Source organism: Myxine glutinosa, chromosome 7 (assembly GCF_964187855.1).
Source record: "Myxine glutinosa chromosome 7, kmMyxGlut1.1, whole genome shotgun sequence".
Taxonomy (NCBI): domain Eukaryota; kingdom Metazoa; phylum Chordata; class Myxini; order Myxiniformes; family Myxinidae; genus Myxine; species Myxine glutinosa.
Genome location: NC_136267.1, coordinates 61,855,270 through 61,875,767, shown reverse-complemented (window position 1 = coordinate 61,875,767; position 20,498 = coordinate 61,855,270). Strand labels below are relative to the sequence as shown.

The window sequence follows — 20,498 nt, the reverse complement described above, 5'->3', positions numbered from 1 at the left end:
GGTTAACACTTACTCTCGTTCCAATTGATGTCTTGCAAACCTTGAAACGATCATACCTTGATATATCTCTCCGAGATGATGGGCCTGGTGTTGGAGAGGATGGACCTGGTGCTCGAGAGGATGGACCTGGTGCTGGTCAATTTTCTTAAAGTAAACATCAAGGGTGGCTTGAACAGAGCTTTTCTCATATTTCTCTCGTCTACCACTCCCCTTATTATATACTTTGTGTCTGTTTGATGTTTTCTCTGTGTGATAAATGTTAGCTCTTTCACAAGCCTCGATTCTGTATACAACAAAAAAAAAACAACAACAAAATGTTTTTTTTTTTTAAACAAACAAACTATTTTTTAAATAATAGGCTTTACGGAGGTCGGTACGTAAGTACGGGCGTTCGTAAGTACGGGCGTTCGTAAGTACGGGCGTTCGTAAGTACGGGCGTTCGTAAGTCGGGCGTTCGTAACCCAGGGACTGCAGGTATATCGAAGTGACCTTCAAAGAAAAGGTTTCCTTGAAACTTTACAAATTCACAGTAAAAGTTCTATACCACTGTGGTGTAGATTAGGGGTCATTGGCTATTTACGTATGCACAGAAGTTGTGGGGAGTGGGAGATAGGCAAGGCCAAGCAAGGTAGGGAAGTCTGAGAGGGGTGGGGAGAGAAGGGAAATGTGTTTGGAGAGGTGGGAGTAAGGGAAATAAAGTATGGAGTGTAATGCATGTGTGAGGGGGTTAAAATTCTGCCTTTGGTGTGCAAGTAATGGACGGCCTCTTATGTGCAGTTTTCTCGACGACTTGTTTTCAGCACTCTTGCTACTACAACCCCAGGAATTCTACACTTGAAAACAATTCAGGCACAGTAAAGCAAGCAGAGAATGCCACAACAACAGCATGGCCAAAACATCTTAACAGTCCTTGCATGATGGATAACCTATTTTCAAAGTCTATATCTTCCCTTTACCCAATACGAGTGCAGAAATAGTCTACAACTGCCCCCAAAGAAACATCCAACAAAGTGGCAGCCTTGTGCCATCGGCAAACTAAGGGAGCTCTCGAAAGGTCATCGAGGTCAGACCGAATGTGCATTCAACCGAGCATATACCTATATATTTATACCGCATGAGTGAGCTGGGCCCTCCAATATTGCCCTTGACGGATAACCCTGTGGAAGCACCAAATCAATGGTTCATCATGTCTTAAATCAGCACGTGCATGTCAAACAACTGTACCATAAATAAGCTTCTCATCGCAGAGAAGTGCCGAGCAAAGGCTATAAGACAAAATGGCTTGTGTCCTTATAGTTCCGTTCCCCATTGCGGTTGCACACACTGAATGCTCCACCCAATGCCCTCAGGCTGCGAGTTCAATAGACTGCTGAGGAGCTCTGACTTAATTTGCATGGGCAATAGGGGAGTTTAAACAGGGGTCAGGTGCAGGGTGGATTAAAGCATGAAAAGCGGATTTCAGGTTTATTATCTCAGTCGTGGAAAGACGTTACTGCCAATGGAGAAAATGCATCAAGTTTCCAATGAAATGCAAATGCAACTAAGTACATCAAAGTAAGGGAATCCAACACAACAACAACAACAGGCATTTTAAGGCCATTTTCCCTGCAAGAGCGGGGGTTAGCCTTGCGGTCCCCATGACAATGTTCTCCATTTTGCCCTATTTTCTGCATCTCCCCTTGTTAACCCCTTTGACCGCATTTCTTCTTCGACCATCTTTAGCCAAGTCTTTCTCGGTCTTCCGCGTCCTCTACTTCCTTCTACATTCATTTAGATCACTCTTTTCAACCAGTCACTTTCATCCTTCCTCAACACATGACCAAACCATCTCAACCTGTTTCTCTTCACAGCATCCATCACAGGCTCTATTCCCATCATCTTTCGCAATTCATCATTTGTCTTCCTCTCTCTCAACGATACTCCACACATCCACCGAACCATTCGCATTTCCACCCTTTCTAGCCTTCGTTGCTGCTCTACGTTCATTACCCATGTCCCACTCCCATAAATCATAACACTTCTCACACATGCAGCATACACCTTTCCCTTCAGCTTCAATGACACTACCCTCCTCGTCAGCACGCCACTCAGTTCCCGAAACTTCTTCCATGCACATCTTACTCGAGCAACCGTTGCCGAGTCTGATCCATCTTCTCCATTCAGCATGTCTCCAAGGTAACAAAATGTTTTCACACCTTCCAGCTTCACGCCATCTCCAAGATCCAACTCAACATTTCCTCCATCTGCAGCTCCCTCTGTGCACACCTTACACTTGAATGTAGCTACTACACTGGTTAATGACTCTCTCAAACCACTACATTTTTGATGAACCCACTCAGCGCACATTGTACAATGAATGGAATTCACTCCGACACCCTTCCTGCACATAGCACACGGCCACTTCCCAGTTTTTTCCACCTCACCACATGCTTTACCACTTGCCATCACATTCGTTTTTCCGATATTCACCTTCAGACCTTTTGTCTCCATACATTCCTTCCACTTGTTCATCTTCTCCTTCAGTCCATCCATACTTTCTGCAATCAACACCAGATCATCTGCATACAACAACTCCCACGGTAAACCCTCCTTTACATTCTGCGCCAGCATCGCCATCACAGCTACAAATAGTAGCGGACTTAGTACCGACCCCTGATGCACTCCCACCTTCACCTCAAACTCACCACTGTTCCCGTCCTTACAGCTGTGCGCGCTCTTTTGTACATTGCCATCACTACTCTGATCAACCATTCCTCCACTCATAACTTCCTCAATGCCCATGCCAATACTTCACGTGGAACCCTATCGAATGCTTTCTCCAGATCAACAAACCCAAGAAAAAAGGGAATCAAGGGAATCCAAGAGAAGATAATTACCTCTGCCACTGAAGGAGGATGGAGGTTATGTTTTCACTCCTGTCTGCCTGTCTATCTGTGAGCAGGATATCTACAAACGGTGTAGATGGATTTGAACAAAATTTTGTGGACAGGTTGGGTGTGTGACATGGAAGAAATGATCAGATTTTGGTGAAGATCCGAATCTGGACCCGGATAAGAGATTTCATTACTGTTTAAAGTGATTCTTCACCATTGAGAAATGGGGCCAAAAACCGATATATGGTATACTAGCAAGGTACCTGTGCTATGCACAGATGAGAGGCCAAAAGCTAATGGAAAATGTGGAAACGGCATGGCAAACAATGAACCATTAAAATCTAAATTCCTCTGCCACCTTCAGTTGAGCATCAGGCATTGACAGCAGGTTCGTAAAGGACTTGGGCAAAAGACTTAGCCAGATTGAATGTTTCTGCACAGTCAATGGCGAAACTGCAAAACTGCATCTCCTGTACATTATTGAAACGAAAGCTTTCAAAATCATTGGAATCTCCCACGATAAAGCTAACTCTGAGGGCCTTTCACTCACTCACCGCAGGCAGGTTGGTGAACTTTCTGTCCTCTACCGACTCCTCTCCGGCCTAGCGCCCCCAGCTCTGTCTGCTCTGTCCCCCAAATATTCCTACAGGTCGCACAAGATCTGCCAGCAACCCTCTTCTGGTGAAACTGTCAAAATCAAGACTCTCTATTCACCTTCACTCTTTCATTTCTCTTTTCTCCTGCCTCTGGAACAAACTCGCTCACTCTCTTCAATTCCACTCCTCCCTCCAGGTCTTTAAAACAGCTGTTCACCACCATCTCTTATCTTCCCCCATCCAAAACCTTCATCTTTTCGACCCCCCGTTAATTTCACCCCAGATACACTTTTTTGAAATACCGACTTCTTTCCCTGAAGTCCGAACAGTGTCCATGTGTTTCATACCTCTCCCACCCCCCTCCCACACCCCTTTCCCATGCCTCCTCCCCCCCAAGCCCTCTCCCTCCCATAGATCTCCCGATGTCCCTGTTCACTACTGTTGTATTTGTGTGCTTCCCTCTCTCTCCCCATCTTGTCTACAGCTCCCTTTATTATATGTTTTTTTATGTGTCCGTTTGTTTGTTTTTGTGACGAATGTTAACTCTTACACTAGCCTCGATCTTGTATCCAAAAAAAATAAAAAATAAAAAAATTGCCAATCCGCGAATGTCACGGGTAAAAAATAGAAACCATCACGTCATTTCCTCATTTCAAACAGCATCATTCCAATCAAATATTAAAACTATAGTATTAATAAAACAAAATATAATGTTAAATCATGATTGTATTGAGATATTATCAAACCAGCGAATCGTCGTCATCTGTTCACTTCTGGATTCAGGAGCAGTTCCGTATCGATCAAAATTAAAAATCGGAATTTTATTGAGGGACTTATGAAATCTCACACCTAACTCACGACATCCGCTGGGTCCCCAAAACGTTCCAGAGAAGGTTTGATGGGGCTAGCCCAATAAGTGAGGGAGTAGTTTCTGGATGGATGGACAGACGGACCGACATTCCTGTTTTATATACGAGTAGATAGCATGACATTTCAAAAAGGTGTGGACTAGTAACAAAATAAGGTGGATGAGTTTGTTTGGTGACGAGAACAAGACTATTAGATTTTGGTTCAGCACTGGATCCAGATCCTGCCTATCAATGCCATACAAAATGTAAACTGTTCAGGCTGGCGGAGATATTTACTCTACAGAGTACCGTTCTGGTTTCATCCATCTATTTGTCTTTCTATCCGTTTCTGAGCAGGATATCTCAAAAGGTTAAGGACGGATTCGCACAAAATTTTGCGGGCAGGTTGGGTTTTTGAGAAAGGAGACATCTATTCCATTTTGGTAAAGATCTGGATCCAGCCTATCAGTGGGATACATACATAAACGTAAACTTTGGGCTACAAAAGATACGAAACGAAACTAAAGCTCTACCGATTGCCTTGCCGTTCTAGTTCACACTGTGTACACAAGCTGGTATCCATTTAGTATGTACACTTTGAAAAAAAAAAAAAAATATCGCAGAGGATCCTCTGGCATTGTAACAGAAAGTAAATTTGAATGTGCATTTCCCATTAGTGAAGCGGGGAGGGGAGTTTCACCAGAGGCAACATGAAGCAGATAAGGTTTCATCATATTTGCCTAAATGATAAATAGATGGGCCCAGACTTGCATCAATATGCTTCTAGTGCTATGGGATCTTGCTCAAAACACACAAAGTGGAACACCCATGCAGGATGATCACACACAGATGACAGCTAGAAACAGAGGTTGCCACTGCACCTGCAAAGTGCGCTCAAAGGTAACCAATGGATGGATCTCAAAAAAACACAAAAAAGTTACCATCACAGAATTACCAAATCCACTTTCAATATACATTTGGAATCTCTCGCACTGAACCTGGGTTTATGGGCCGATCACCTTGCCAACAGGTTGCTGGTCTCTCTGTCTTCTCCCACCTCATTACTGGTCTTGCACTCTCTGCCATTTCCATGCTCTGTCCCCACCCAAGTTTCTGCTGGACAGACACGGTCCACCAGAATCCCCCTCCCAGTGAAACTGCCTAAATCCAGAACTACTGCTTACCTGCTCAGAAGTACATCTCCCTCCTTCAAATTCTGTTTTCTTTCCTGAAAGTCCTTGTAGTGTCCATCTTATTTATCCTGTGTACCCCACCCCAGCCCTCTCCCTTCCACAAATCTCCTGATGTCCATGTTCCCCACTGTTGTTGTGCTTCCCTCTCCCTCCCCATCTTGTCTTCGGCTCACATTATTATATGTTCTATGTGTTAGCTCTTATACGAGCCTCGACTTAGTCTCCCAAAAAAAAAAAACCTCCTCTCATTTATTCCTCTCTTTTACCACCTGTGGACTACCTTTCACACCGTCTTCAATCTCATTCTTCCCTCCAGGTCTTCAAGGTACACTACATGACCAAAAGTATGTGGACACCCAAACATCACACATCTCATTCCAAAATCATGGGCATTAATATGAAGTTGGTCCCCACTTTGCTGCTATAACAGCCTCCACTCTTCTGGGAAGGCTTTCCACTAGATGTTAGAACATTGCTGCAGAGATTTGCTTCCATTCAGCCACAAGAGCATTAGTGAGGCTGGGCACTTATGTGGGTGATTAGGCTTGGCTCGCAGTCGGCATTCCAATTCATCCCAAAGGTGTTAATGGGGTTGAGGTCAGGCCTTTGTGCAGGACAGTCAAGTTCCTCCACACCGATCTCGACAAACCATTTCTGTATGGACCTTGCTTTGTGCATGGGGGAATTGTCATGCTGAAACAGTAAAGGGCCTTCCCCAATCTGTTGCCACAAAGTTGAAAGCACACAATCGTCCAGAATGTCATTGTATGCTGTAGCATTAAGATTTCCGTTCAATGGAACTAAGGGGCCGAGCCCGAACCATAAAAAAACAGCCATTGACCATTATTCCTCCTCCACCAAACTTTACAGTTGGCACCATGCATTCGGCCAGGTCGCATTCTCCTGGCATCCGCCAAACCCAGATTCATCCGTCTGACTGCCAGATGGTGAAGCGCAATTCATCACTCCAGAGAACGCATTTCCACTGCTGCAGAGTCCAATGGCAGTGAGCTTTACACCACTCCTGTACTGAGGCAACACCACTCCTGTAACCAGCCGACGCTTGGCATTGCCCATGTTGATGTTAGGCTTGTGTGCGGCTGCTCAGCCATGAAAACCCATTTCATGAAGTTCCCGACGACGAACAGTTCTCGTGCTGACGTTGCTCCAAGAGTCGGTTTGGAACTCGGTAGTGATTGTTGCAACCGAGGACAGACTATTTTTACGCACTACGCGCTACAGCACTTGGCAGTCCTATTCTGTGAGCTTGTGTGGCCTATTATTTAGCGGCTGAGCTGATTGTTGCTCCTAGACCTTTCCACTTCACAATAACAGCACTTACAGTTGACCGGGGCAGCTCTAAGATGGCAGAAATTTGACGAACTGACTTGTTGGAAAGGTGGCATCCTTTGACGGTGCCACGTTGAAAGTCACTGAGCTCTTCAGTATGACCCATTCTACTGCCAATGTTTGTCCATGGAGATTGCATGGCTGTGTGCTCGATTACATATACCTGTCAGCAATGGGTGTGGCTCAAATAGCCGAATACACTAATTAAAAGGGGTGTCCACATCCTTTTGGTCATGTAGTGTAGCTGTTCACCACCATCTCAGGTCATCCTCCATCCAAAGCCATTATTTTTTTCTACCCTCATTAAACCACTCCAACTCCTCTCAAAATTTTGCTAACGCATCCATCTTGTTCATCCCTTTCTATCTCTCCCACTACGCATCATTACCTGCATCCCCTGGTTGTCTGTCTACATCGACTTTCTCCCTCCAACCTGCTATTGGTGTTTCCCCTTTCTCCTGCTGTTCCCTTTGTTATGTTGTGTCCACAAGTCGAGACCATGTATAAAAAAAGACAGTCCGAGTGTTTTGCACAGACTTTGTGGTAGGCCAGGAAGATCTCAAATCACTATGGACACAAATAATAATCGTTTATGGGCTTTTACACCGCTCTTGCAGGGAAAATGGCCTTAAAATGCCTGTTGTTGTTTGTTGTATGGGCTTTACACAAAAGCTGTAAAAGGTAATCTGGGCCATTTGTGAAAAATGCTGAGAACACAATGAGAACAAAGGAGTTGATGAAACAATGTAGGGATGTGTTTCGAAACTACTTACTGATCTCCATTGCCGTTTCCATGAAGCTCTTCTGCCGAGAGGCAAACTCTGCCAGAAGCTTCTTCTGCCGCTCACGAGCCCTTCGCCGTCTTCCAAAGATCAGCGCAAGAAAGGCAGAGCACACACACGTGACCATAATCGGTGAAGATAAGATGACCCCACTGACAAAATCCTCAAAAGGGGGATTTATTTTCACTGCATTAAAAACATCCATCTCACAATGTTCATAAATTTTACTTTAGCAAGACACATTGTATGGTACTAGCAAAGTACCCGCTATACGGGCGACCTTGTTTTAACCATGAAAAACGTTCTTCTGACACATACCTTTATTTTGGTGGTGTATAGGCAACTGACAGCTCCCTCAAATAAAATAAAAACGGATTATGTACATGAAGGAAAAATATGCTGACTGCATATACAGGGTGTTCCAAAAAGACCCGGCCAACTTTGGTTAATATATTTCGAACCACAAATGATTCAACGATACACTTTGGTTTATATAACACAGAAACTCAAATTTTTGTGCACACCATCAATACACTTCAATGTGAGCTCCATTTATCACGTGCAGTACATCAAGGATGTGCACAAGGTCTTGCTATGTTCTACTCAGCACGTTTGCATCCACCAGTGTGCATGCAGCTGTGATACGAGAACTAAGATCCTGCAGGTTTGCCACTTTGGTGTTGTAGTCTTGTAGACAACATCTTTAACAAACCTCCAAAGAAAAGAAAAATCAAGGCGGGTTATATCTGGTGATCGCGGGGGCCACGTGGTTGGTCCCTCTCAGCCAATCCAGCGACCTGAACATTTTTCATTCAGGATGTCTCAAAGGATGAAGGCCCGATGAGGGGGATTCCGTCCCGTTGAAAAATGATATCGGGTTGCAGGTCTTCAATCTGTGTGAAGAACATTGTTTCACGGTATGTTTCAGAGGTCACTGTATCCTCAGCAAAGAAAAACGGATCCACCAAGCAGTCATGGAGAAGGCTACCCCACCATTGACCTTTGGACTGTTGCATGTGTTCAATGACCATGTGGGGGGTTTCAGAGCCACATATCTTCACATTGTGCCTGCTGTCCTTCCCCAAGACACGAAAGCAAGCTTTGCCTATGAACATGACCTTTTTCAGGTAATCTTCGTCATCCTCTATGCCACTAAGCATTTCCAAGGCAAACGTCTTGCATTTGGGTCTGTCATTTAGTTTGAATTCCTGAAGAATCTGCACCGTATCGGCATAAAGCTTCAGTCTTTTATGCAAAATCCTGTGTACAATGGTGGTTGGTAGTCCAAGTTCTCTGGATGCATCAAATTGATTTTCTGGAACTTCGTTGAAATGATTCACACACTCGTTCAACATCTGCTGCACTTGTGCTTGGTTGACCGGTACCTTTCTGTTTCTGACAACTTCCAGTCTCCTGAAACCCTTGGACCACTCTCTGCTACTAGTCTGCAATGGCGGATTCCTTCCATACCTTGTACGGAAATTACGTTGAATTTGTGTGTCGGATCTCGTCTCGATGAACCATTTGACGCATTGAGCTTTCTTCTGTTATGTCAACATTGTCTTTGACATTAAACCACCAGACCTGAAAATAAAGAAAACGTTATGCGTTTCTGTATCATCGTTGTATTTGTGGGTATCATTGTATTTGTGGTACTAAATATATTAACAACCAAAGTTGCCCAGCTCTTTTTGGAACACCCTGTAATTCAAAAACACCTCACTGATCTAAAAAACGTAGGGACAGGAATATTGTATTGTAAAGGGTGAGGACTTGCAATATCCTCTCCAACCTGGAGATGGCAATACATGATACACATTTACACAGAGTAATTTGCGTCCCTGTTCCCCTTACCCCCAAAACCATCGGCAAAGATAAAAACACCCTAACATGCTAATTGAGGTCATGCTTATCCTGTGTAGCAACTCCAGATGTCATCGTGCCAGAACTGCAGAAGGAGTAACACGACACAAACAAACAAACACACATACATCAGTCCGAGAATTATGGTAAGGATAGATAAGTTGCAGTTGCATTAAACCTTAAATTTGGAGGCGAACCTTCAATGCAGCAGAATTTTTTTTTGTAGACTTCCCCAGATCTGTGCCTTGACACAATCCTGTCTCTGAGCTCTGCAGACAGTTCCTTCAATCTCATGGCTTGGTTTTTGCTCTGATATGCATTGTCAGCTGTGAGACCTTATATAGACAGGTGTGTGCCTTTCCAAATTATGTCCAATCACTTGAATTTACCACAGGTGGACTCCAATCAAGGTGCAGAAACATCTCAAAGATGATCAAGAGAAATGGGAGGCACCTGAGCTAAATTTCAAGTGTCATAACAAAGGATCTGAATACTTATGTAAATGTGATATTTCAGTTTTTTCTTTTTAATAAATTTGCAAAACTTTCAAAAATCCTGTTTTCTCTTTGTCATTATGGGGTATTGAGTGTAGATTGATGAGGGAAAAAATGAATTTAAACGATTTCAGCATAAGGCTGCAACATAACAAAATGTGAAAAAAGTGAAGGGGTCTGAATACTTTCTGAACGCACTGTGTGTGTGTGCACTGTGTGCCTGTGGCACGATTTGGCCAACGTTTAGGATCAGGTTTAGTATTGCTAATGGTTCGAGCCACGGGCTGCTAATCCGCTCGGCAAAATAACATCTTGTCAGCGGTCTCGAACGGGGTTGCCCCCCTGCCTCTCTGGAGGGAGCGGGGTGGCTTCAGGAGCGGAGACGGCCAGTGAAAATAAAAGGGGGATTAACCCCCCCCCGCCCCCCCGCTAAGGGGGAGCGCCGTACTCCGTTTCCGCAACAATTAGTTGCGACCATATTATATATATTGTATAATATATATAAAACACAGTTTGTGTGTGTGTGTGTGTGTGTGTGTGTGTGTGTGTGTGTGTGTGTCCTCTTCGGGTCCCTCGAGCGACGGGGCTTGCTTCGATCTCTCCACGGCATCAAAGTTTGAGTGTTTTCCCGTTCGTTTCTTTGTCAAATTTCCGCTGCGTATTTTGTTGTGTATGTGTTATTGTGTGTTTCTATTTGGTTTTGGTTTTGTAGTTTTGCAAATTTGTGTGTAATTAGTCGTTTCTTTGTTCGCGCCTCGTGCGGCCTGATGTCTCGTGCGCCCTCCTCGTCTCGACTTGTGCCTCGCCCCCTATATGTCGTTTTTCTTTCACCTCTGCTCCTGCTTTCTCAAATCCACGTTCTCACTTAGAGACTTTTCCCAGATTGTTTTTCATGGTTTTGTTAAAATATTTATTTAAATATGTTTAAACTGCAGCCGTGATGCTGACGCCCGCCCCCCACCCCCCACCCCCACCCCCCAGAATTTCCATGTTTTAAACGTTTCCCAGTGTGTACCCTGGATAAGAATAGGCCGTATCCCTGCGTGTCGTAAGAGGCGACTAAGAGGGTTGGCGTCAGGAAGGGCATCCGGCCATAAAAACATTGCCTCAAAAAGAGAACCATGACAATTACAACTACATGTGGGCAGGGTACAGCCCGAAGTGGAGATTGGTTTCTGAGGTTTGGGACATGGAATGGAGGGACAATGACAGGGAGATCAGGAGAAGTGGTGGAAGTATTGGTCAGAAGAAGAGTGGACATATGTTGTGTGCAAGAGACGAGATGGAAGGGAAGTGGTGTGAGAATGGTGAAGGGTAGGCAGGGACAGAAATACAAGTTTGTGTGGCAAGGGTGCCTGGAGGGCGTGAATGGTGTTGGTGTCCTGTTTTCTGAGGAGTTTGTAGACAGTGTGGTGAGTGTGACTAGAGTGAGTGATAGGTTGATGATGGTGAAAATGATGATTGGAAAGCTCTTGGTCAACGTCATCTCGGGATATGCTCCGCAGGTTGGTCGAAGCGATGAAGAAAAGGACAAGTTCTGGTGTGTGATAGAGAAGCTGATGGAAAACGTGAAAGATGAGGAAGTTGTTGTGGTAGGAGGAGACCTAAATGGACATGTGGGAAGGAGTATGGATGGTTTTGACGGAGTTCATGGGGGTTACGGATATGGTGTGAGAAATGGAGAAGGTGAAAGGATTTTGGAGTTTGCTGAAGGAGCTGATTTGTTGATTTGTAATACTCAGTTCCAGAAAGAGGATAATAAGCTTGTTACATACACGTCAGGTGGGTCGACGACAACCGTTGACTACCTGATGGTGCGTAGGCGAGATAGGTGGCACCTCCGGGACACAAAGGTGATCCCGGGGGAGGTGGCTGTTTCACAGCACCACTTGGTTGTCTGCGATGCAAGAGTGAAAGGTGCGAGGAGAGCTCGCGGGTGAAGTACCAACCGAGAATCAAGGTGTGGAGGCTGAAAGAGGTGACAGTAAGGTAGGCATTAAAAGAGAGGCTGAGTAGGGTCGAGGATGATGTGGTTGAGCTTGAAAGTGGTTGGATGTCAATGAAAGCTAGTCTGTTGGGAGCCGTTGGTGAGGTATGTGGATGGACAAAAGGACCACCGAGGCACTCGGAAACATGGTGGTGGGATGATGAAGTTGGAAAGAGGATTGACGAGAAGAGGAAGAAGTTCAAGGAGTGGCAGAAGGCGAAGGGTACGGGAGCAGAAACAGCAGAGCATGAAAGTTATAAGGCAGCCAGGAAGGCTGAAAAGAAAGAGGCAGCAAAGGCGCAGGAGGCATGTAGGAAAATGTTCGGAGAACGCTTGGATTCGGAAGAGGGTCAGAAAGCAGTATTCAGGATTGCAAAGCAGATAGCGAAAAAGAGGTGTGATGTGATGGGGGTGAGTTGCTTGAAGGATGAAGTGGGACAAATCGTTGTCGACCCAGACGGAATTAAAGGAAGATGGAAAAGATATATGGAAATGCTGTTGAATACAGAGAATGAATGGGATGGCAACATAGAGAGTAACCCAGTTTTAGGACCGTCAGAGAAGATAACTGAGAAGGAAGTTGAGGAAGCGATAAAAGCAATGAAGGGTAGAAAAGCGGGAGGGCCGATGGGAGTTGTGGGAGATATGTTGAAGGCAGCAGGAAGTTGGGGTGTGAAGACAATGACAGATATCTGTAATCTGGTGGTGAAAGAAGGCCGCATTCCAGTGAATTTGGGAACTGAGTACCCTCGTCCCTCTATACAAGGGGAAAGGTGACCCTCTGGAGTGCAGCTCATACCGAGCGATAAAGTTATTGGAGCATGGAATGAAGGTATTGGAAAGGGTGTTGGAGAGGAGGATAAGGAAGAAAGTGAAGATCAACGAAATGCAGTTTGGATTCATGCCAGGAAGAGGAACGACAGACGTGCTTTTCATTGTGAGGCAGTTGCAGGAGAAGTACATGGAGAAGAGGAAGAAGTTGTTTCTTGGGTTTGTTGATCTGGAGAAATCATTCGATCGGGTTCCACGCAAAGTATTGACATGGGCATTGAGGAAGTTAGGAGTGGAGGAATGGTTGATCAGAGTAGTGATGGCAATGTACAAAAGAGCGCGCACAGCTGTAAGGACGAAGGACGGGAACAGTGGTGAGTTTGAGGTGAAGGTGGGAGTGCATCAGGGGTCGATACTAAGTCCACTACTATTTGTAGCTGTGATGGAGGTGCTGGCTCAGAACGTAAAGGAGGGTTTACCGTGGGAGTTGTTGTATGCAGATGATCTGGTGTTGATTGCGGAAAGTATGGATGGACTGAAGGAAAAGATGAACAAGTGGAAGGAATGTATGGAGACAAAAGGTCTGAAGGTGAATATCGGAAAGACGAAGGTGATGGCAAGTGGTAAAGCATGTGGTGAGGTGGAAAGAACTGGGAAGTGGGCCTGTGCTGTGTGTAGGAAGGGTGTCGGAGTAAACTCCATTCAGTGTACAATGTGCGCTGAGTGGGTTCATCAAAAATGTAGTGGTCTGAGAGGGTCATTAACCAGTGTGGCAGCTACATTCAAATGTAAGGTGTGCACAGAGGGAGCTGCATATGGAGGAAATGTTGAGTTGGATCTTGGAGACGGCGTGAAACTGGAAGGTGTGAAAACATTTTGCTACCTTGGAGACATGCTGAATGGAGCAGGTGGATCAGACTCGGCAACGGTTGCTCGAGTGAGATGTGCATGGACGAAGTTTCGGGAATTGAGTGGCGTGCTGATGATTAGGGGAGTGTCGTTGAAGCTGAAGGGAAAGGTGTATGCTGCATGTGTGAGAAGTGTTATGATTTATGGGAGCGAGACATGGGTAATGAACGTAGAGCAGCAACGAAGGTTGGAAAGGGTGGAAATGCGAATGGTTCGACGGATGTGCGGAGTATCGTTGAGAGAGAGGAAGACAAATGATGAATTGCAGAAGATGATGGGAATAGAGCCTGTGATTGATGCTGTGAAGAGGAACAGGTTGAGATGGTTTGGTCATGTGTTGAGGAAGGATGAAAGTGACTGGTTGAGAAGAGTGATGGAAATGAATGTAGAAGGAAGTAGAAGACGGGGAAGACCGAGAAAGACTTGGCTAAAGATGGTGGAAGAAGAAATGCGGGCAAGGGGGTTAACAAGGAGAGATGCAGAAAATAGGGCAAAATGGAGAAGATTGTCATGGGGACCGCAAGGCTAACCCCCGCTCTAGCAGGGAAAATGGCCTTTTAAAATGCATGTTGTTGTTGTTGTTGTTGTTGTGTGTGTGTGTGTGTATGTGTGTGTAATGTTACCGATAGACACCGAAACGGAGAGGCTCACGTACTTGATATTTGGCATAGACATGGCCATTGAGCCTGGGAAGAACATGGCCTACCTCAAAATATTTGACGAGATCCATATTTTTTATTCATATTTACCTCAGCGCATTTCAGCGAGGAATATTATACACGGAACCTGAGCCGGTGGCAGAGCAGCGCGCTGATTCGCTCAGAGCGATCACGTGATGTTCCATCCCCGCCGCCAGACCATTGAACGGAAAATATATCGAATCAATGACCATTGCCATTCACACCACATAGGTGGAGATGCAGCTACCGGGCGCCATCTTGGTTGGCACTCGATGCTGGGCGATGGTGATTTCCGTCACGTTTGCACGTAATTCAGAGCGAAAAGCGATTGTGTTTTTTCACCTTTTGTGTGATCATGTTTTGTGTCGATTTTGTGAGATATGAATTAAACGTCTTTGAAACAGCTGTGAAACGTCTTTCCACAACGCTTCCGTAACCGATTGGAGCAGTTTATTGCCGCTCAAAATGGCATTTTAACAGTTGTCTGGCTTTTAACATCTGGGACACGTTCAAAACAAACGAGATCCGCGAAGCGAGTTGGTCGAGTCATGCTAACCAAGATGGCAACACGGCGGCTACACTTTTCACGGAGTATGAGCGTTCTATATATTTTCAATTCAGTGCGCCAGACTCGCTCATGTACTTGATTTGTGGCATAGACATGGCCATTGGGCCTTCACAGTGTAATTTGTGCGAGGCTTTTGTCCGAGTGAGCTTGAGTCGAGAGGGCGAATGTACGGGTTGAGAATGTATGGGTCTCCCTTCCCCCGCCCGGCAACGCCGGTACTGGAGGGCGTCACAGGATCGGCGAGTCTCCAAAATCCGCTTCGTGCTGTTGTCGCAAAGATGCTGGACGATGTCGCGATTGTTGTGCTGCTCTCCTACCATGACAACTGCAACGTCATTGTTGACTGGCCCTCCCCTTCCTCCCCTCCCCCATCTCCCTCCCCCTCTCCCTCCCCCTCCCCTTCCCCCTACCCTAACCACTTATTTTTGCATCGTTAGATGCATAGGGCTGCCGAAGCAGTTTCTTGTCTGTTGGGCAGAATCCTGGATGGGTCGCCACTTCGATGCAGCATACTGGAATGACTCATTCATCCCAATAAGCTGGGCACTTTATTTTACCGACCTCAGAGGGATGTCAGGCTGAGTCAGCCCCACCTGGTGTTATTTCAACGGCATGACAGGAGCTTGAACTCAGAACCTTGTGATCTTAAGCCATCCACCTTAACCATTAACCCAATACCAGGCATATATAATATACAGTGCCGATAAAAAGTCTACACCCCTTCCACAACTTTTACCTTTTGTTGCCTTATAGCCTGGAATTAAAATGCATTTTACAAATCGTAAAGCACAACTTCCAAGAGTGAAACACAAATTCTACAAATTTCAGAAAAATAGTTAAAAGTACAAACTGGATTATATTGGTTGGATAAGTGTCCATCCCCCCCCCCCCCCCTCCCACCCCTCCACCCCCCGGCCTCCAACCCTTTATAATAGTAAATTAGCTCAGGTATAGCCAATCTGCTAGTGAGTTGGATCATGGAGACGGCGTGAAGCTGGAAGGTGTGAAAACATTTTGCTACCTCGGAGACATGCTGAATGGAGAAGGTAGATCAGACTCGGCAACGGTTTCTGGAGTGAGATGTGCATGGAAGAAGTTTCGGGAACTGAGTGGCGTGCTGATGAGGAGGGGAGTGTCGTTGAAACTGAAGGGAAAGGTGTATGCTGCATGTGTGAGAAGTGTTATGATTTATGGGAGCGAGACATGGGTAATGAACGTAGAGCAGCAACGAAGGCTGGAAAGGGTGGAAATGCGAATGGTTCGGTGGATGCGTGGAGTATCGTTGAGAGAGAGGAAGACAAATGATGAATTGCGTAAGATGATGGGAATAGAGCCTGTGATTGATGCTGTGAAGAGAAACAGGTTGAGATGGTTTGGTCATGTGTTGAGGAAGGATGAAAGTGACTGGTTGAGAAGAGTGATGGAAATGAATGCAGAAGGAAGTAGAGGACGGGGAAGACCGAGAAAGACTTGGCTGAAGGTGGTGGAAGAAGACATGCGGGAAAGGGGGTTAACAAGGGGAGATGCAGAAAATAGGGCAAAATGGAGAAGATTGTCATGGGGCCCGCAAGGCTAACCCCCGCTTTCGCAGGGAAAATGGCCTTAAAATGCCTGTTGTTGTTGTTGTATAGCCAATCACCTTCAAAAATCACACACCAAGTTAATTTGCCTCCACCTGTGTTAAATTGTTGTGATTCTGATTATTTCAGAATAAAATCAGCTGTTCCTGTACGTTTTCTTTGCTGGGTAGTGCATATCACAGCAAAGACTCAACCATAAGGAACAAGGAGCTTTATAAAGACCTCCGGGATAAAGTTGTGGAAAGGCACGGATCAGGGGATGGGTATAAAATATTTCAAAGGCCTTGAATATCCCTTGGAGCACAGCTAAGACAATCATTAAGTGGAAGGCATATGGTATTACCAAGACCCTGCCTAGATCAGTCCGTCCCTCCGAACTGGATGACCAAGCAAGGAGGAGACTGATCAGGGAGGCCACCAAGTGGCCAATGGCAACTTTGAAAGAGCTACAGGCCTTTATGGCAAAGACTGGTCACTGTGTGCATGTGACAACAATATCCCAAGCATTCCATCCACAAGTCTGGCCTGTATGGTAGGGTGGCAAGAAAGACGCCATTACTCAAAAAAGCCCACCTTGAGTCCCATTTGAGGTATGCAAAAAATCACTCTGGAGATTCTGAAGCCATGTGGTAAAACGTTTTGTGGTCTGACGAAACCAAAATTGAACTTTTTGGCCTAAATGCAAAACGTTACGTTTGGCGTAAACACAACACAGCAAATCACCCAAAGAATACCATCCCTACTGTGAAGCATGGTGGTGGCGGCATCATGTTATGGGGATGTTTCTCATCAGCAGGGACTGGGGTACTTGTCAAGATAAAAGGGAAAATGGATGGAGCACATGCAGAAAATCCTCGAAGAGAACCTGCTGCCCTCTACAAGAAAGCTGAAATTGGGACAGAAGTTCACCTTTCAGCATGACAACGATTTTAAACACAGCAAAAGCTACACTGGAGGGGCGAAGGAACAAAATAATAAATGTCATTGCGTGGCCAGTCAGGGCCCCGATCTAAATCCAATCAAAAATCTGTGGCATGACTTGAAGATTGCTGTCTATCAACGTGCCCAACGCAACTTGACTGAGCTTGAACAGTTTTGTACAGAAGAATCAGCAAATATTGCCCCATCAAGGTGTGCAAAGTTGATAGAGACCTATCATAACAGACTCCAGCTGAAATTGCTGTCAAAGATGCTTCCACCAAGTATTAATTAAGTCAGGGGGGTGGGCACGTATCCAACAAAGATATTCAAGTTTTGTATTTTGTATGTTTTGTGGATTATGTTGAATTCTGGAAGATGGCAACATCATTTGGTAACTCACACAATGAGGCCAAAGCACAAGGGCTTGTTGGTCACATCAGACAGTTAGGTGGCCTTTTTTATTTTGCTTTTGTTGTCACTTTTCCTCCACTGTAGCTCCTTCTGCTCTCTGTCCTCCACCCCTACCCCTCACTCCTCTAAGACACGTGATATTCAGCTTTACTGCCCACCTCCACACATTTGTTTCTCTTTTCTCCTGTTTGTGGAAATTTCTTCCAGAGATTATTCAGTGCTTCCCTTCAAGGCTTCGGAGTAGGCATTGCACCACCATCTCATGTCATCCCCAATCCATACCCAAAATCCTTTCTATCCCCATTAACTCTACTTAACCCAACCCTCATATTGTGTCTCGTCCCCTCCTCCCTCTCCTTCATTCAAGCCATTTCTCATGTTGAACTGTGACACCACTGCCCCATTGTCAGAACATCACCTTATATACCCTCTATCACCTCATTCTTATCAACAATCCTAGATCTGATATTTCATTTAAGTTCAGCAAGTTATAATTTAGAACCATAAACAACTGGAACAGACAAATATCACATCGGTGGGCACTAAATACACCAAATTATATTGATTAAACTGACAGATTTCCCAAATTCCTCCCCTTTTAAGAAAATACTATTGTGGCACACTGCGTTCCTACTATTGCAGCGGAACTTCAATGCATAAGTCATTTAACTCCAACAAATATGTTTGGTTGAATCATAAAGAAAGCCAAGCAATAGGGTGATAAAAATACAAAACCGAAACAGCCACATTGAGCAACCAGAAAACAGACAGAGAGAGAGAGACAAAAAAGTAAAAATAAAGATGTCCAAAGTCAGATAAGTACTCTTTGCTTTCATTCTGTTTTCATCTGGTAGCCAATTCATCACCACAGGTTCAATCTGCAGACACTAACGTGCCCATGATTGCGAATAAAGGCTGCCATAATGAGCGTGCCGGCCCAATGGCCTTGCGAGCAGCCTGCACCAGCTCTTACACCGAGCTGGCAAAAAACACATCAGCGGTACCATGGTGACCAAGCATAGAGCTAACGAGGAGCACAGATGCAGGCAGCTCGCACTCAAGCAGCACCACGGGAGGCAAGGTCGCCAAGAAAGGAAAATATTAGGTGCTTATTGCCTATTTTATCATTATTAGGGCCCACGTTGGGGTTCGATGATGCTGATTATACCAAAGATTGGTCAAAGCTCTATGCTCCACAGAACACCTCCCTCATCACTTCCCTGGGGTTTGTTTTTATGCCTCAACCGACGAAGCCGCCAGAGGCATTATTTTTTATACACTTTCAAGAGCCAACTGTTCCAGCTACAAATACGTCCAATGTATCCATCATCTGGAACGACATTGGCTTCCATTAAAATAGGTCTATCCAGCCCTACTAATTTGCCATTGAACATTTTCAATTATGACCAATAAATACAACCTGAGTGAAAAAGTACTCCTCGGAGCATACCTCTCTTCCTTGTCCAGCGACCCTCCTGGGCTGTTCTTTCTAGGTGGAACCGGTGGTGTCACTTTATAGCAGATTTCTTCGAGGCTTTGTTCATTTTGGCACGAGCGTCGCGCTGCCTTTTGCAAGATGCGTTCAATGACAATAAGCCCGTCTCCGTGTGTCAGCGGGGCTAGTCGGTCAGCATCAGGCCCTGGATACGAGTCCTGTTTGCCAGACAGCTTGTGGTGAAGCTTCACGAGCAATGAAAGCATACTCTCCCGGATCTCCAGCACAGCAGTCACAAGTTGCTGGGGAAGTAACATTGGTGCTCCAAATGATCGCGCCTGCCCACTGTGTGGACGGGAACCGCTGTGCCTCCTGAAAACCCCTGCTGCAGCTGCTGCTTCACTGTTCTTGTTGATCATTTCCTGGAACTTGCGTCGGCGCTCTGCTACCAAGCTGAACACCTGTGCAGTCTTGAATTTGTTTATGCAAAGAAACAATAATAGGATGTTAGGGTCATCATTTAACAAATAAGGATAAAACGAATCAAACTTCAATTGCAACATAGTAAATTAACTGAGGTTAGCAAAAAACAGTTTGGTCAGTACAAACACAACAACCAGTGGATTAGTAAAAGCAGTAATAAGCTCGCGAAAGGGGATTAAAAACCCATTCCTTTCGTGCCGTCAGGACCATAGTGCTGCCAAAGCAATACATTGGCTAGGGGTCACAATCCTGGACAGGTCAACATTCCGGTGCAGGATACTCTAATGGCTCAATTTTCCAAGAGCTGGTCTTATTTGGCCAGCCTCAGAAAGATGGCAGTCTGAGGGGACCCACCTAGTGTTATTTATTCCATGGACTCAAATTCAGGAGTTTAGAATCTTAAGCCAGATATTAAGTAGGGAAGTGGAAGAGGAATATGGCTATTTTGAGGGGCAAAAATAAGAAATTGATAAAAAGAAGAGAATATGAAAGGGAGAAGCTTTGAAAGAGAGTTGATTGGAGTAAAGGAAGAAGTTTCTCTTTTTCAAGAAAAGAAGAAGTAAGAGTAAAGAAAGAATGACATAAATGTACATGGGACGTATAGGATGGCAAAGGATTCAAAAATTCCGTCATTTCAAGTATACGACACGAACATGGCCCGTACCTCACTATACTCTGGGAAAACCTTTGGTTAAAGCAAAGACAAAGATCACAAAAGCCTTGTGAGTACCCCAGGCTCTAATAATGCAAAGGA

The 20,498-nt window shown here is 45.1% G+C and overlaps 1 protein-coding gene across 4 annotated transcripts in view; it reads right to left on the bottom strand.

The window, feature by feature from the left end:
* The window catches only part of UBR3 (ubiquitin protein ligase E3 component n-recognin 3), a 359,661-nt gene that overhangs the window by 182,520 nt on the left and 156,643 nt on the right, over window positions 1-20,498 (bottom strand). For all 4 annotated transcript variants that reach the window (XM_068122446.2, XM_068122447.2, XM_068122448.2 and 1 more), the window contains 2 exons: window positions 19,277-19,731; window positions 7,634-7,722 (listed from right to left, as the gene is read on the bottom strand). In XM_068122446.2, the coding sequence (XP_067978547.2) occupies window positions 7,634-7,722; window positions 19,277-19,731 (544 nt within the window). The remainder of the gene's footprint in view (window positions 1-7,633; window positions 7,723-19,276; window positions 19,732-20,498) is intronic.